This window comes from Balearica regulorum, chromosome 3, assembly GCF_011004875.1.
Source record: "Balearica regulorum gibbericeps isolate bBalReg1 chromosome 3, bBalReg1.pri, whole genome shotgun sequence".
In the NCBI taxonomy this organism is placed as follows: Eukaryota; Metazoa; Chordata; class Aves; order Gruiformes; family Gruidae; genus Balearica; species Balearica regulorum.
Window position 1 is genome coordinate 27458224 of NC_046186.1, and position 18560 is coordinate 27476783.

An 18560-nucleotide genomic window follows, 5' to 3' on the forward strand; every position below is an offset into this window, starting at 1 on the left:
GCTGTGGGAAGGGTGGAGAGGATCAAGTATCTACTTGGGTTTTGTTTCTTTTTATCTCATTTCACCCTGAGTTTCACTGATCAAATATTGTTCAGTGTAGCTTTGGCTTTCCAACTGAAACTTTGAATTCTTCAGGTGTTTTTTTGTGGGGGGAAAAAAAATAAAAATTCTTTTCTCTATGGCCACCTTGAATGACTGATCTGAGAACCTTGCACATCTTAGGGTATATCAGAATTTACTGTTTCAAAAAAATAAAAAAAACAAACAGTGATACATGGAAAAATCTGTGATCTACAGAGAGACAATGGCTCACTTGTTCAGTAGCCTGCGTTTGAATCAATACCACAAGCTTGCTCTGTGGCCATGGACAGGGTGATTATGCTCTGCAGAGTTGGGAAAACAGTCTCTGCCTACTTCTTCAGGCTGCGGTGAGAATAAACATACTACAAAAAAGTCAGGCAGAGTAATGAGGCTGTATGAGAATCTGAGCTAGATATGTAAAGGATGAGCTGTCACTAAAGAGGTAGCACAATTTTTCTCCTCATAGACTTGTTCTGCTCACGGAGAATTGTTATAAACAATTCAGAGAACTGTGAAATGCACAGCCAGCCATCTCCGAGTTCGTACCTACATATGCAATATGGCTAGGTTATAGGTTGGATGGACTTCTTGTTCTTTCTTTATAGATATCTCCTTTCTTCCTGGAAAAAAACCCTAGACTGATCTCTTTTTTCATTTCTCATAATGCCCTGCCTCTGTCTTTATGACCTTTCACTACAAGTACCTTCTTTTTTTGTTACTGTATGGCAGGATGAGTTTTTCCTAGAATTTATATAAACTTAGGTATGGTGTTCTAAAGATCACTGAGCAGGGATCCAAGCTCTAGTTCCCTACAGACCCTACCTTAGTGAAATCTTTCTGACCTGCAGTAGACAGCACTGAACCAGGGAGAATTCAAATGCAGATTTCAAAAGTGGGGATTTTGGTTTCCTTTACTGCAGATCTAGTCATATCTTGAATAATAGTTCAAACTTATCTTTATGTGAATGAATCCAGATCTTAAAGCCATTAATGTCTGTAAAATCTTTGAGAGAGCAGCAGCCAAAAAAGGTGAAGCAATAGTGATAGGGATTCATTACAAAATGCATTTAAAGGATTTGTGTCTCATCAGTGAAATACCAATTCCTATGAGGAAAACAGACTGTAAATAATGAGGTACTGTAAAATAGATTGTCCCAATTAGAATTAATAGGAAACAGCATTTATAACCATACCTGCCATCCTAAGTCTCGAAAACTCACATAAAGTTCATGTTTCTTACATGCTTGCTTTTGTTCACTTGTGTTATAATCTACAGGAAGAAAATAAAAATTGTTTAGAAACATTGCTATTTTTGAGCTCCTGATGGAACTGTACAAAGGAAAGGAACAAGCGTACTGTTATTTCTGTTCCTAGGGCTGTCATTTATCTGCCTAGGGTTGGTCATAAAGGCAGTGTAAACTTGGAAATTTAGAATCAGCGGTATCAGCCTGGTACAATTTGTGTACACAGCAGAAACGATGCATTCAGCATTAGGGGAAACAGGTTTACAGGATGTCTGTTTGCTGGCTAGCTAGGTAACAACTCTGATAATACGCACACAAGTAATCAAAGGAGGACAAATGAGACCCTCCTCCAAGATATGGGGAAGTCATCTGTATGCTGGCACAGGTTTAATTGCCAGGTAAAGAAAGTAGCCCAATTCAAAAGATAAATTAACTGATAAAAATTGTCCTGAAACAACAGAATTTCCAAAAGCCTGTTATTTAAACATTAGCACATTTTGTAGTCCATAATTTTTTTACATTTTCTGGAAATATTCAGCACTTGATGTTCTTTAGTTGGTACTACTAATGTAAACAAACACACTAATAGATGCTTTTTAAAGGCCTGAATATTTCTGCACTGTCAGAGATTTGTCAGGATAGAAGGACAGACAGAACCTTCCATACATGCTTCTCCAGGACAATCTTAATCCTGGAGAAAATGTAGTACTTGTTCCTTGCTGCCCCTGGGTAACAGGAGAGGAAGGGAATAGGGTCATGCCTTCACCACATCAGTACCCCAGAGTCGGTTTTTAGTGCTATTCTAGTGATGCCATCAGTGAGGTATGTGATGTAGCAGGAAGGACAGGCTGTCTCCTCTGGTTCCATTTGAAGAATGCTTAAAGTGGCTTTTTTGAACCCAAATAAACATTCTGGCAGAAAAAAAAAAAAAAAAAAGGAGTTGGCTGAAATTCACAACAACAAACCCCAAACAAACAAAGATGACACTGAAAAAGAAACAAAATCTTCATTTTCAGGACTAGAATTTTTTTTAGGAACAGTTTTTTAACATTAAAAGAAGCTGGGATGATTATGTCTTTGTTTAGAATTCCTGGAAAATTAAGAGAGAGGCCTTTTTCACATAAAATGAAAGGAAGGGAGTTTTACAGTCTGTGAGATAACCCACTGTAATGCTTCACTATCCTTGCAGAAAAGTCTTCCAAATAGTTGGCCTAAATGAGCTTTTCTGCAAATTTACCAACTGCTTCTTGTCAGCTGTCCTGATCTGTGCTGTCATTGCTTCTTTGGGTTCTCTTCAGTTTCTTTGTGTCATTCTGAAGATGTAATGGCCAAAACTGAACACGATGCCAAGTAAAGTAAAAAAAATATTTCCTATGATTTCCAGATTATTTTCTAGCAGTATATCCCAGAAAAGGAATTTTGCAGCAAAACCACTCTGTCAAATAATCAACTTCAGATCCTTTTTTGATATACTCATGCCTAGTCATTTTAGGATTATTTTGTATTTATGCAAATCAATGAGTAAAGAACAGGTTGGCGGTGAGGATGTTGATGAGAACTGCAGGATGATGAGGCTGCAGCAACCATGATATGGTGGAGTTAAAGGTTCTGAGACATGACAACGTGCAGCCCTGGACTTGATCAGAGAACTTCTTCACATGATCTCATGGGAGACTGGCCTGGAGGGCAAAGGAGCCCAGGAGAGTTGGCTGATCTTCCAGGACAACCTCTGAGAGAAGCACAAGGTAAGTCCAGTGTCATGTGCAGGTCAAACAGGTGTGGCACAAAGCCACTGTGGCTGAATAAGAAACTCTTGACTGAACTCAAATACAAATAGGAAGTAAAAGTAATGTGGAATTGGGATAAGCTAGGCAGAAATAATATAGACACATTGGCTGAGCATGCAGGGTTGAATGTTAAGAAAGCCAAAGCTTAGCTGCAGTTGAAATTTGTGAAGGATGTGAAGGTCAACAGGAAGGACTTCTATAGGTACATTCATAGCAAAAAGAAAACCTAAGAAAAATACAGATTCATTGTTCAGTAGGGCAGAGGACCTAGTGACAACGACTCAGAACAGGTTAAGGTACTCAATGGCTTCTTTATCTTGTTTTTCACTAGCAAGATTTACCCTCAGGACTCCCAAGCTGTTAACTCTAGTGACTGAAGCTTTACTCACAGTAAAAGAAATAGAGTTAGGAACCACTTAAGCACACTGAAGATGCACGAGTCCATGTGAGCAGAAGGGATGAATTTCAAGGTGGGGAATGAGCTGACCAACATCACTGCAGTCACTCCCTGTCAGTTTTGAGTGTTCACAGTGACTGGAGAATATTTCTGATGACTGAAAAATGGAAAATGTCATACCCATCTTCAAGAAGGCCAATCAGCTTAACCTCAGTTTTTGGGAAGTCTGTGAGCAAAGCCTCCTGGAAGCTGTGTCCAAACACATGAAGAACAAGAAGGTGTTTGGGAACAGTCAGCATGGATTTACTAAGTCGAACTGTGCCTAACCAATACAATTGTTTTCTGTGATGAGCTGACTAACTTTGGGGCCTGTGAAGAGCACTGGGGTGTTCTTCACTTTGCTTTTAGGAAGGTTTCTGATATAGTGTCCCATTGTTTTCCTATAACCAAATTGGTCAGATATAGTTTGGATAGGTAAGGAATATAACGGGTGGAAACTTGGCTGGGCTGCTGGGCTGAAAGGGTTGTGATCAGTGGTACGAAGTCCAGCTGGCAGCTGGTTGCTAGGGATTTCCCTAAAGGAGTAGTACTGGTGCCAACAGTAGTTAATGTCTTTGTTAGTAACCTGGACAATAGCACAGAGTGTGCTCTCTGCAAGTTCACAGAGGATACCAGATCTGGGAGGAGTGATCAATCATCCAAATTACCAATAAAATGTTGTGCTGAATGAGATCCAGAAGAGAATCAGTGAGAGGTCATTCAAAATGCCCGCACAAAATTTACTCTTATTGGTAACATGATCTTTGAATACACTTTTTCTTTTTTTTTAAACAGGCTATGTACGCACTTTCTGTTGAATATACCTGAGCCCCAATATGTCTCCTGAAACTGTGTCAAAAGCTGTGCACAACTCAAGCTGTATTCATTTGCAGTGCTAAATAATTTGTTCAAGTACCACCAGGGATGTTAAGTTAGGCTTTCTAAGCTATAATACACCAAATCCTCATTCCTTTTTAAAGTTGAATGCTACCTTCTTTCCTATGGTATTTTCCTAGCCCTTCATGGGCTGATTCTCAGTGACACTCACTAAAGGTTCTCCACAGGTAGTTAGTTACCTACTGCCATCTCAGATACCCTTAGCTGTCCCAGTGCAGGTAAGGTTAAAATATATACCCACATCCTATGGGAGTCCTGTGCCTTTCTGGAGTAGCCACTGGAAGCAAGGCAGGATACCCTAGGACACCATGAGTTTTCAAAAATCTGTATACCTTTAATGTAATCAAGAACTCTTAGTCATCCTTTGCACTGAGTTGTCTGTAGTAGTCTAGTATGTTCTTCACACAAATTAGAAGTAAGGTGAAGGTAGTGGAGAGTAAACTTTAACTTAAAAAAATTTGAACTCTATTTCACTGATCGCTCTTTACAAGGATCTGTATACTGATTTTGACTAATATCAATGTTCATAGGAGGTAAATATTGAGCTTTACTGTTTCAACTATTAATGGAAATTTAAAATTCCATCTTAGAGAATGCAAGTTACTTTGCAAAAAAACTGTGATTCAAAAATATGGGGAAGATATACATATAAGAAAGTCAGGAAAGTCACAATCTGGTTTAAATAGCACCCAAGCAGGCAAACAAATGAAAGCTGAAGACTGTGCTTTTGACGGTTTTCTCTAAGTCATGACATTTTTGTATTTAAAAATACATACAGAAGTTTTAACACCAGAATGTAGTGGAAGTACCTACAGTTAAAGGAGAAAGGCTGAATAATAAATATGTCAGAAGTCATCACATGGATGTCTTCATTGACTTGGTACTCTAAATTATTTGACTATAAGTTAACCAGCAGTGGATGAATGGTCCTGTCAGAACACCTGATATGATGGTCTGTGATTCATATGCAGACATGTATCTGCAAACCATCTAACCCACACATGTATGAAGAAAGTGAGATTCAGGCAAGTCTGTATTCCTTCCTTGAATTCTATCTTTCATATAAGACAAATGTTGTGTGTAATGTAACATTTCATATAAGTATCAAATGTGACATTTATAATAAGATGTGGTGCCAAGGATCCAATTTCACATACTGTAGCTTCAAGGCCCATATGCTTATCCTGTCAAGAATTAAAACTGTAGGCTATTGTGACTAAAAAATATTGTTCCTCAGTTATTCAGAAATGGCAGTTGGGGGCCAAACTCCTACGTAGCAGAAAAAGCTGTGGAAGAAGGGCAAAAAAATACACTTATAAGAAATTTAATGAGGCTTTTTTTTGGCAAGGGAAGTAAAGACATATAGACATGTTTATATATACTATCGCAAAGTACTGTTCCAGACTGCCCATCTCTTGCTGCCTCCATCTCCAGTCGAAGTTGCTGTCCTGCCTTTGATGCAATCACACACGCAATTACTTCTTAACCTAATTTTGTTTTAACAGAATGGTTTTCTTGAACTGCAATCTTTTTTGACAGAGATCTGGCATGGATGATACTATATATAGTGAGGTACCTCTATACTTATGCAGACTGGGGGCCTAAAGAGTTTAGGAGAAAATTTGTTTCATAATGCACATTTCACTAGAGATGTCCTGATTTTTCTTGTTTTACAACAGTTCTGGAGCATGACTGGATGCACAGATGAGGTTGACCAGTGTTTTGAGACATACAGAGAGCACTTCCCCAGGTAATTCTCAAGCCGACGCAACTTGCTGGCATGTGTTAAGGTTGAGCTTTTCCCAGGTTAAACCAGCAGGGAGCCTGTGTTTGGCTTTCCTGCTATAATCAAGGAGGCTTAATAAATCCATTCAATTCTCATTTCCTCATGGGCTAGAAAGATGGAGTTCAATCTGAAAGTATTATATTTAGGTTTCTTGTGTGTACCGTGTACTTTGATGATTTTCCACTCCCTCAAAACAATATAATGTTCAAAATTAGTAGATATTTTCCAGGAAATATGAAAAAAAAATTAATATTTTTTGTGCAGAGAGAATATTACTTACCCTTGAGGTAAGACATCATATTTTGGAGTTAACACAGTTGCACAGATCATCTTTGATTGTATTTAAAAACAAACAAACAAAATCCCCAAAACCCCACCCTCATGTTGTGTCATTAAGTCCAAAGCCCTTTTATGAAAACAGGGAAGTGCATCATATGATAACAGTAACATAGAAGGAACAGTTTCTGCAGAAAAAAATGCAGATTTGGTCCCTCTACCGAGGTGAATGAATTTAGAGCAAGCATCAGCTAACAAGCTTAACTGATGTGCATGCTTAAACCACATCTGAATTACAAGATGCTCGATCAATTTGTAACCTGCATTGTTTCAAAAAATCAGAAATTTAAGCAGTTAATGAAGAGAGAATATTTAGTCAATATAACTTTATAAATAATGAATAATTTTTAAAACGGTGTTTCAGCTATAGAGCATGTATTTTTTTTTTTTACTAGTAAAGAGCTAAAATTTTCTATTTTGGGACTTTTTTCATTACATATTAATAACTGCTCCCCTTCAATATGGATTAAAAAGAGGTTAGAAGTCAATTGTGCAGATGAGCTATTTGTGGTACAGCTATACAACATATCAGAAAACTTGGAAATACTAAAAAAAAAACCAAACCAAAATCCCTAACAAAACACAGTTGTAAATAGAGATCCCTGGTGCCTTAACAAATGTCAGGGACTTTTGAAAAGCTAGAGTCCTCGGAGGAAACACGTGCATCTCTCTAAGTCATCTACCTCAGAAATAACTATGCTACAGGTCCTCAGCGGAAACTAGAGAAATAGCACAGTATTTTTACCACCTATACATCATACATAAATAAAATTGAGCCCACTACTGAAGCAGTAGATTATTTTTTTTTTCCAGGATATGTTTTAATACTCATTTTTAATCTTATAGTGGGATTTTATTCCAGTATATCACCAGGTAAACTTTAAATAAGTTTAGAAAGATAAGTTATTAAGATAATTTCTATGACTTATTTAGCAACTCAGTAGCAGTTTGTGGTTGTTAGGGCAAAATTCATCCTTGTGCAGAAGATTAGGGAAAGGCTTATGCATTACATTAGAGGAGTCTCTAGTCTGCCACTTTGGAGGTTCTGAGATGGATATAAGTAATGCCTAATGCTCATAATGGTTCTCCTCAAATAGATGTGTTCCACTTCAGGGCTGATTTTTTCCCAATAAATACTAATTTGCTTACTTGTAGACATCCACAGAGCTTAAGAGTAGCATCTACATTAAGGTTTTGATATGCTGGTACTAGAATTACCATACTTTTAGAAAGATACATTTTCACACCCTGTATCCGAAAAGTAGGAATGTTTGTTCAAAAATGAGAATGTTTAGAAAGTGACTTTGTGCCTTCAGCTGAAGGAGCATTTCAGGAAAGAATTGGAGCAAAACTTACTCAGGCTTTAATGGGACTAAGAATGTTTTCACGTGCTTTATTGTCAGTACTTTTCAGGTAAATAAGGGATCTAATTCACTCCCATTCAGGGATACACTCTATTTATGTCAATACATGTCAGCTGGTCTGAACTCATAAACAGTTTACACTTTCACAAATTGGTTAAGCTTCTTTATTTCCAGTATTCAGACTTTTGTGTTACATCTTGGCTTCTTCAGCTGAGAGGCAGTTAAACAAGAGTCCAAACACGGTCTTTTGCTGAGGCTTCCTTGACAAGCAGTTGGGGTGCAACCTTCCTCTCTACTCTCTCTACCTTTTTGTCATGTGTAGCAAAGATCCCATCCAGTTGCCTGCTACATAGAACTAGTTTCCCAAACTCCTTGGGCATTTCACCATCCAGCAGCCCGTGAAACATGTAAGTGACCTTACTCACAGAAGGTGGATCATGCTCTGGGCCAACATAGCAAAAGACCAAAGCTGAGGGATGGGGGGGGGGGGGGGTGCAGGTCAAAATTGAGCAGGAACACAGTTTCTGACAGTTCAGCCACTGAACAATATCTTGTTAAGCTGCTGTGACTCCACTGCATTTGAGCAGGTGCCCATAACTCCTTTAAACAGACTAGTAAATCATAGCTTCATCTTACCCCCGACACTTGGCATCCTAGAAGACTCCTGATGACTACTGGATTTGTTGCGGTTCTGATTTTTCCTTTTATTGTTGGCCGCTCGGACAGAACGGAAAAGCACTTCACTTGCCTTGAAGAACGCAACCATGAATGGTTGCTTTGACTGAGGCCCATGTCTTCCAATCAGGCCAGCAGATTTGACATTGATACTTCGACCTATGAAGTAATGGAAATTGTAAGTTAAAAGGTGAAACTCTGCCCCTCCTGAAGCCACGGTGGGAGTTCAACTGCTGACTGAAGCATGGCAAGGATTTTGCCCATAATCCTGAATTTACGTGATTAAGAATCTTAACTGCATTTTGTGGAACGGAACTTAAAAGATAAAAAAATTCAACGATTTACAAAAGTTTCAACAGCTTTACAGTTAAGTTTGTCATTGCATAAAATTGCAGTCTCTGTGTGCTATATATCTTATTCATTACTCAGATATTTTAATTCAGTCTCATGTACGCATGTATAGAACTGAAAAATAAATGACCCCCATTAAAGTCTATAGGCTATCGAAAGGATAATGTAATGCAGTCATCTAATTTTTGCATCACTTCAGTGTGAGATATGGAACCTTATATCCCCAAAGCAAATCAGTAGCAAAAAGAGAAGTGTAGATAATAAATATACTTCTGCTTTAAAAATAAATATCGTGCAGTGTTACTCAAACTGATGTTCATTCACTAGTAAAGGTAGGAAGGCATTCAGTTGTTCAGGAGAACAGAGTTTGAAATATGTACATTATTAACTTTGGTTCTGTTCCCAGGGGATGTGCATATTTCTTTAAAGTATTTGTTCAGTCAGGACTGTGTGGTAACCTCACTATATTATAGGATCTAAACCTCAGTAAAAGAAAAGAAAGCAAAACAAGTCACTGAAACTGCATCAGTGACATTTTAACAAATAAACCCTTGCTCTTAACAGAATTTATTTTGGCAGCGTAAACACTTTTGTGCGTACGTGTATTATGCAGAGCCCTTCAACCGTCAGAAAATGAGACAGTGTCATGTGAAGCTGTGCAGCTGTGCTGGGTGGGGGACACAGAGGTCCTTTAAACGGGAAGGTGCGGGCACAGGCACTGCCTGCGCTGCGCGGCATCGGGGCGCCCGGGGATTGTGCTAAACCGACTGGAAAAAGTTTGCTAGGCGGGCGAGGAAGGAGCATCTGCCTCACAAGCGTATCACGCCGTTAACTCAATCATCCTGAGCAAGAACTTGCAAATAAGCATAAGAGTAAACCTTATAGAAATAAGCATATAGGTTTCCTTTTCAAACACAAACTTACAGTGGCTGTACGCCAGAGTCTATATTTCTTAGAAAAACTCTATCACTGGCGTAAATGAAAGAGGCAGTTTGATTTGTGGTTAAAGTAGTTTCCATTCTACTTCCACTGTAACAAATGTATTAATTCAGCTCAGACTTCCTCCTTCTGGCAGCCCTTTTGCAGTAAAAAGAGAAATTAGAAGTTCCAGCCAAATACCATACCTTGAACTGACCCACTTCAATACATAAACACTTTTACAACATGTTTATTCAGGTGTAGCACTTTAAATTGGTTTAAGATGTTTCCAGTGACAGAGAGCCCAGCAAAGGCAGGAGAAGAACTGAGAAAGTTAGCAGTTATGGAGCAGAGTAATTGGCAACATATTCTGAACAATTTTGTTAATTACTTTTTTGACTGCGAGGGAAAACTATATTTGTTGAAGCTTCTGATTTAATTTTAAATGGATTTTTGGCCTTGTGTTTCTTTAATTCTTCTTTTCATGTGTTTGAATTACTATTAAATAATTCAGTAACATTAATTTCTATATGTCCCAATCTTCTCTTGCAAGTCAGATATGAAAAACTGTACAGACTATTCTCTATTCATTGCAACATGGACAAACTAGCCTCTCACCACAAAGTTCCAAGTTTCCCCCTCATTTCTAGAGGGAATATTTTTACTATTTTTCTTTATTTTTTGTTCCAATGACTTTCAGAATTTTAATTTTATCTGTAAAAGATTAATACCTTACTGGTGGACATTTTAAGAATAGTATTAGATTTATATACTGAGGGCTGTAAAGATGTGTGGAGGTTTTCTGAATTTAAATCTAGGTTCTCTGAATTTACAATGGTGGATATTGTGTGCAAAGCAAAATACCCTTCAAACCAATGTGAACTCCCTTTAAAATAACTTTTAATATTATTAAGTTTCCTCTGGGTTTCCTTTAGACTTCAGCAATGAGATGGCTATTAAGATTCCACAAGTTAAGGCTTACTTGGTTATTCAAGGTATAGAGATATACTATAAAAAATTAATCCTGTAACCCACAGCCTTTTTGCACACAGAAACAGCTTATGTGACTTTATTCCTTTATTTGCTTGATCTTTTAAGCAGCCAAACTGAGTTTTTAGGACTTGTTTGTTCAGTTCATGAATGGTATATGCACTGAATCTGCTTCCAGTGCAGTCAACAGGAAAACTTTTATTGACTTCCGTAGGTTCATCATTAAACTTTTCTCTCTCAGTTTATCACATACCCTAGCATAACTGCAACTTTCAGAAGATGAAACAATCAAAATATACAATGCCCTTGAGACGTTATATTTCTTCTGAGGAGGATCTCTGAACTGTTTGGTTTGTACATTCAAACCACATATGTTGTCTCCATTTTAGGTTGCTTCTGTGCAAAAGAAAGTTTGCATTTACAGAACTTCTATTATCCTTTATTTAAAAAAAAAAAAAAAAAGTGCGTGTGGTAGATTGGGAGATTTCCTTTCGTCTAAGAACACAAAGCTTTGCCCTTCTGGAACAGGAAATATTTCAAAGTATCCTGCCTCTGAAAGGCATCAAGCTTTCTGCCACAGGAGTAGTTCCATCTGTGTGCTACGCTCTGTTACGTAGTCCTCACCTTTGTCTGTAGTGCAGATTTCAGAACACAGGAAGAAAAATCTTACTCCAACCTGAACTGGCCTTTGTAGCAAGAATCATTTATGGGCTTCGTTTTTAGTAAGCGGTTTTAGTCTATCATCTCTTGTAAGCAATTAGAAAACTCTTGGCTCCGATGACAACTGAAAACCCAGGTGTCTCCAGCACGCAGTTGTTCCATACTGTGGTATTAGAGCAATATTTTCTAAAATCAGCTGAATGACTCAGGCTGACCTGCTTAAGTACACCTTCCCTCAGAGCTTCACCCACGTGAAACTGGTAAAACCAAAACAGCAAGGTGTGTCTCCCTGCTTCTCTTGAGCATCTCTGAACAAGAATTGAACATGGTCAAGCATTCTGAAAAATGGATTTGGTTTTACACTTCCATCGTATCTTTAATTCTGAGGATTTCAAAAACTTTCCTTCAGACTTTAGAAGAAAAGAAGAAGAAACTGCAAAAAGCCAGCAGTCAGCTAGTGCCTGCTCCACTGAACCTAATCACTGCAATTGCCCCTACACCTAGAAAAAACAAATAAGCGTAACAGATGGACTTACTCTGTGTGGGGACAGTCCAGAGCCTTTGTATTCCTCACATTCTGGCATGTGCTTCTCAATCCTGCTATGATAATTTATTATCTCTTCTCCGTATTGACAGGTATATTTGGAGGCTAAGACTTATTTAAAGCATTATGTTCCAAATCTGCTGAACTCCTTAGTCCTTATTCATATGATTTTGAGTCTTTGGCAAGATGTATTTGTTTGACTTGGCATTTAAACTTATTTTTGGCTTTTATTCTATGTGATAGTAAAGTGCCCTTAGCAGTTTGCATAAAAGGTTGTATGGAAGTGCCGGTTTGACTGACTGAACTGAATTCATATTATTTGCCTTTTCACGTTCTGTCCCCTTACGATAAAGGAATCGCTGCTGCAAAAATAACTGTGAAGTTCAGCTTATAAAAAGCTGCTACCTCGACAATCCTGATGATTTTGTTTCTTTTTTTTTTTTTTTTTTTTTTACCCACAGGATAGGAATAGCACTCAGGATCATAACTGCAGAGCTATTTGCTGTGTCACTACATCCATTTTTCTGCTGTGACAATTGTATCGTACAATTCTTCTCACGAACTGATCAAGTTCCATCTTAAAAGCTCATTCCCCCCCCTCCCCAGCTGCTCCACATGGAAATGCAAGAGCCCTTCAAGCTTTCAATAACAATCTGTCTCACAGTCCTGACCTGGAGACATCGCCTCGTTTTTCATGACATTGAGAAAGCTGACTTCTTCTGAGATCACCAGTGTGGATGCCAATGACAGTGGTAAGATTTGTTACTTGGCTGTCTCTCCTCAGGCAGTATATATTTTATGTAAGGCATAGAGCAGACACTAATTTTGCAAGAGCTTTCAGCCATTATGCATCTTGGCCAGATTTACACTGGCAACGCAGGACAATGAGTGATTCCAAGATCCATTATTTTGTCCTGAGTCATCGAACTGCAGCAAACCACTCATTCTGTTATGAAAAACAAGCACTTATTTACTTTCAAAAGTGTTCAACTAGCCACAAAATACATTTTACAGATTAACCACTACTGCTAGGCCATAGTAGTTATTTTGGTAAAAAATTTATATATTTGTAGATAGAAATGAAAACTTTAGTGGTGCTGAGAATTCATTTCTGGTTTGCTGAAAAAAAATAATTTCCAATGCCACACCTATGGTTTCCGCCTGGGGAGTGATATATGAAATGAGGATTGGGAAAGGCCTTCTGTAGAAAGTCTCCAAAATCCAATAACATCTAATATTTGAGCAAAAATTGTCCTGAGGCTCTGAGTCTGAAAGCTCGCAAAGTAGTTTTCAAAATTAGATAGAAACTTGTGTGGTTTCTCATGCCTGAATAGTGCTCTTGAGAGCAATGGGACTTCACAGAAACAAAATAATTGAGGTAGAGTTTGCCCACCAAAGCTTAAATGAAGGCTTACTAAAAAAGAAGAAGAGAAAACCTAACAACACAAATGTGATGGCCCATATATGACAACCTCAACACTCCAACTCCAAGGTATTCTATACCGTCTCTATTGTGTCATCTACATAAACTATTATGCAAACTTTTCCTTTGGTGGACACATTTATCTATATCAACATAAAATATGTTTTTGAAACAACAACAAAAAAGTATCTTCAGTTTTATTAACTCCTCTGCTCCCTGGAGGCTTTAAGGAATTCTGAAAAATGGGTGGTCTTGGATGGTCTGCTCTGCATTTCCTAGGCTTCCCAGCTTTAGTCAAAACTAAAGATTCAGCTTCTGGTTTTAAAATCTTACATTTTGTTGGTTTTATTCAGTTCAATTGAAGGAATTTTGCGTATCTTTTTGTGTTGATTTTGGTATTCATAAAGCTGTCGAAGAAAGCACTTGGGAACACGTTAGGAGCCATGGTATGCTATATAATGTGGTAGTACCATGTATGCTTACACAAAAAAATCAGATGTAATCATACACAAATACACTTGCTAAGTACTTTATTTATCCTTTCAATTTAACGTACTTAAACTGCGAATGATTTGTGGGAGTCCTAGGGCTTTTCTGCACAGTTAAAAATGTGTTCAGGAAGACAATAAAACAAGGAGAGATTAGATTAATTGGTCATCCACCAAAGAATAAAATGGATAAAAGTCTTCCGAATGAAACGAAACGCAAACGCCATTATCTCTAAAATACTGGTGCTGAGAAGCAGATGTATCCTTCATCTGCCTGGGGAGCAGAGCGGAGTGGGAGTAGCCCAGCTTTACAGCCAGGACCAGTATGCACCAGTATGCAGCAGTGGCAGGAGAAGGGGCAGGAGCCCATCTCACCTTCCTGATCCTCCTGCTTAAAGTAAGTGTGCCCTTACTAACAAAGGGTGTGTTCACATCACTTGCTACAAGCAGACACAAGAAAATGCTGACTGTATTTCTGACCCAGCTGGAAAGAGGGGTTACACCTATCTGAGTAAATTAAAGAGTGCCCAGGAGCGCTCCCAGGTGCTGGAGCCGGATCATCCGCTCTGCTCAGGGTGGGAGGGTGCTCCTGGTGCACTCACCTCCTGTGCCAGCCCCACCACAGGGTCCGCAGCACCCCAAGGCGGTGCCTCAGGGACCTCTCCCAGGAGGCAGCTGCCATGGGGTCACCCTGTTTTGGAGACGGAGAGAGTCATCCCTCCGGCTCGTTTCACACCACAGTATTCCTGAGCATGTTTCGTTTACTAGTGTAACTTTGGCCAAAGTCAGCTCTGAACCAGAACTCATGTAGCTGCACTTAGGCAGTGCTTGAGCCCAAGCTAATAAAACCTGCTGAGGGGCAGGATATATTAGCTCGGGTTCAGTGCTGTGCTAACATGGCTATATGGCTTCCAGATGGCTCAGAATTTAGGCAGGGCTATTGCCTGCCAAAGTCCATATATATATCAATATAAATATATATATCATAAATTCCCCCACTGTAAGGACACTAATGAATGTGAACTCGCTCCTGATACTTTGCCTTGTAAATACCAGATCCACCAAGAGACTTAAATGTAACAACCCAGCAGCATCCTCCAGAGTACCTGATGGCTACTGTGGTCATGTAAATTAGGTGCCAAGGTTGACTGCGGGCAACCTTGGGACGAGATCGATAACATTTAGTGTTGTAAAGGTGAGGCGAAGGCTAATGTAAAGTATTCAGCTGACTACCTGAAGAAGCCAGAGTGCTGCCGCAGGTTGCTATGGGTTGAAAGCAAGCTAGCCACCCTCTGAGATATAGAGAATGTGGCCATGCTGCCTCTCTGAAGGCTTCCTAGGAGAAAGGGACCTTGAAAGGCCCAGGCTGAAAGAAGGAGAGGTGAAAAAAGAGACAGTGTGTCTCCTAATGCCTCCCTCATCATCGCCGGAGAAGGACTTCACCAAACCTTTCTGCAGCATGTAGGAGTAGGAGCCAAACCCCTTTCCAGGGGACACATGTCGGAGTATACCCAAATACATGCTGGAGAGAGAACTGGCCTTCCCTAGGCTTCACTTGGATCAAGGAACCTATTTCTTTCAAGTTTCCCTTTGCTCTGAGGAAAAAAAAATACCTGAAGTAAGAGTCAGAGTTGGGGAGCTGAGGATTCTTGCTGCCTGCCCACCTGAAACAGCAAGAAAGCCTGAAGAAACCTTGCATAGGACTATGCAGTAACAGAAATCACCTTAATCAGCTTGGGCTTTTCAAAGTTACCACCAGTTTCTTCCCCTCTGATGTGCAGGCGGATGGAAAATAACTGAGAGCTGTAGTAGCCTAAGAAAAGGCACAGAACTACGTGGCTGTGGGGGCTACCCAGGATGTTGTATTGAGCACTGTGTATTTGGAACCTGTTTTACTCTGTGCATCGTCAACAATCATCATTACATGTTATATCTCCCTCTCCCATTTTCTGTAGACAATGCTAGGTTCTCTTCAGTAATGATACAAACAGCAAAAGGAATATTATTGCAGCTATTTATACTCCCCCAGTAAAAGTGATGTTCAAACCGCTGCTAACTTCCAATTATAAAAATGTTAAATGTTAATATAAAGGTGCTGATTCACTGGAACATGTTTTAAGTCTTAGGAGTCATATGGTATATATACAGGAAAAGCGTCACATGGAGCTTTTCGAATTGTTTCTGCATCTGCATTGATTTTATGCTGCAATTCATCTAACACCCGCACTTCCATCAGTGTGAAAATGATCACCTCTCATTTTAAACACCATGGAGAGTTTTGGTGTCAAAAGGAGGGAATCGGCCAAAAGGGGATGCTGCAGAACGTTGAGGAGACATTAAAAAAGAGAATAAAAACCCCCTGATCCTTAATTTACCACAGCCCGAGGGAAACAGTGCATTATATGTTGACAGCTTCCATATGTGTCATGCAAACCTTTATTCTTACTGTTCAAAATAAAACGTCCCATTAAGAGAAAAAGTCTACATTTCATGCTAAAATGAGGCGTATGATACCAAATACTGTCTTAAAGAAAAAAGAAAACACATTCCAATGTCATGTGGCTTTTTGTACTTTTTCAGCATTTTCAAAGGGGCAAAAATATGAATTACAACAACCAGACATTCTTCCAAAGTTGTTTTTATCACACTGTTATATTAAATAGCTACAATTTTTTTTTATTCCTCATGTAGACATTATTTATGCACCATCTTCAGGGATCACCAAAGAAATATATCTACAGAAGTAATTGCCTAAAAAGTTACTGAAAGATAACTGTAAGATTACTGTTAATGGTAATGATAACAATATAGCAGCACCTCGGAGTCTCAGTAATTATTGGCACCCCATTTTAAAGGTGCTGTATGAATAAATCTAAAAATTAGTATGGATTTACAGACTTGATTATCCAGGGCCCCAGTGCAGCACCTGAATACCTCAAACAGGGATCCTCTGGCTTAACAGAATCCCATTTAGTTTAATGGTCTGTTGCAATAGAAAGGTTAATGGATCAGGTCTTATCATAAATGTCTCTCCAGTTATGGGGTCAGGACTCCTCTACCTCCCATACACTCAACGGACAGCTGGATGCACGAAGAAACGTGCTTCAGACCTGCACGGCCTAAAGTTCACTGGAGCCAAGGGAAGGCTCTTGAGTCGATCTGAACCAGTCTCTGAGTTTTCGTAGAAAACTGGTTGGAGGGAAGGTGGGTGGGGTTCTCTGGGTTACAGAGTCCACTCGGTACTGAGTCATGTATAAAAATTCGTGTTCCATCTGTACACAAACATGTCATTCAACTGCTGGTGTTTCTAATAGCTTCCAGAAGTAACAGCAACCCAGTGAAAATAATCAAAGCCTTAAGGGCAAAATTGTAAGAGCATGAAGGGACGATTTTCCTTATGCTAAGCTGAAGTGGTATAGCACAGGTCTTCCCTATAGTTTTTGAAAACTTTAGTCCCTAGAAGGGCACTCCTCTTGCATGAATAAACTGAAAAGGGAACAGAAAGTGAGGGAAGAGGGGAATCCCCTCCTCACTCAAGCAGCTGTGTTGAGAAATTCAAATAAGTGAGGTGCAGGAGGTAAAACTGCCTGTGGCTTTGCAATATAAAATAGAAAATTATCTATCACCTTTCTGATCTTGGGAGTAGGACAGGGGAAATATTTACATAAACCATTCATTTACAATTTCTTCAGTGTATTAACCTAAAGGTTTCCTTTTACCCATACAAACTTTCCCGTTGTTTACTGAACGGATATAATTTTGAGGCTAGAACCAACAAGTTGATGGTTCCAGGGTTTCTTAATGAATGCCTTTCATGGATATTTAATTTTCAAGAATTTCTGTATTTGAATCTCCTGGAAAAAAACCTCAAGGATGGAGTTTATTCTGGAGCAGGAAAGCTGGCCAGAAGCCAGTCCACCTAATTTGGATGCCTAACAGAGGTGTCACCTCTCCAGCATTTTAAGGGCTTAAAAATGGCTTCACAAACCCAGGCTGCCTAACAGTGCCTCTCCCCGCACAGTTCGGGCTCGTGTGCCGTGCCTCCGAGGGCTGGTTGAACCCAGCGACAACGGGGTCTACTTTGTGTTGCTGCCTCCTTTTTCCGCTGACTGTACTCAGACCATACAGGCGATATTAGGTGAAATGGTCGTCCGCTCCGGTTCAAGCCTGCCAACTCCCTTTTCAAGGATCGTGCCTAATGGCGGACAGTTTTTGCATAACTCTCCGGCAGCCGGAGCACTTGCCGAAAAAGTATGAGAGGCTTTGTTCGCAGCCCAGCTGAGCCTGAGGGAGAATTCAGATCAAAAACAATGAGAAAATGTAGCCAGAACAAAGAAAGAAGAAAAAAACATTAATCCTTACACCAGGGTTTCTTCTGCTACTCATTAACATTATGTCAGCTAAGGTTTAGATTAACTGGCATCATAGATCCCTTGACCTCTGACATAAAAAGCTTTTTGACAAGAAAGAGCTAAATCTGAAAGTTTGCTTGTAAAGTAGTATGGATTAAGCGAACCATCACAGAAAAAACCAGTATATAAGCCTCTTTTTATTAGTTTCTAAAGAAGTCTAAGTAAAGA

At 39.3% G+C, this 18560-nt stretch overlaps 1 protein-coding gene and 1 long non-coding RNA gene across 3 annotated transcripts in view; one reads left to right on the forward strand and one right to left on the reverse strand.

Moving 5' to 3' along the window:
• The window catches only part of LOC142600928 (uncharacterized), a 637768-nt gene that overhangs the window by 382291 nt on the left and 236917 nt on the right, over nt 1–18560 (forward strand). The gene's annotated exons all lie outside the window — the stretch shown is intronic.
• The window catches only part of BMP5 (bone morphogenetic protein 5), a 56703-nt gene that overhangs the window by 6930 nt on the left and 31213 nt on the right, over nt 1–18560 (reverse strand). The window contains exons 4-6 of one of the 2 annotated variants that reach the window (XM_075747359.1): nt 8568–8765; nt 1275–1351; nt 1085–1185 (exon numbers count right to left, since the gene is read on the reverse strand). In XM_075747359.1, coding sequence (XP_075603474.1) covers nt 1168–1185; nt 1275–1351; nt 8568–8765 — 293 coding nt within the window. In that variant the 3' untranslated portion in view covers nt 1085–1167. Of the gene's footprint in view, nt 1–1084; nt 1186–1274; nt 1352–8567; nt 8766–18560 lie in introns of those variants that run through there. The other variant, XM_075747358.1, reaches the window with a different exon arrangement.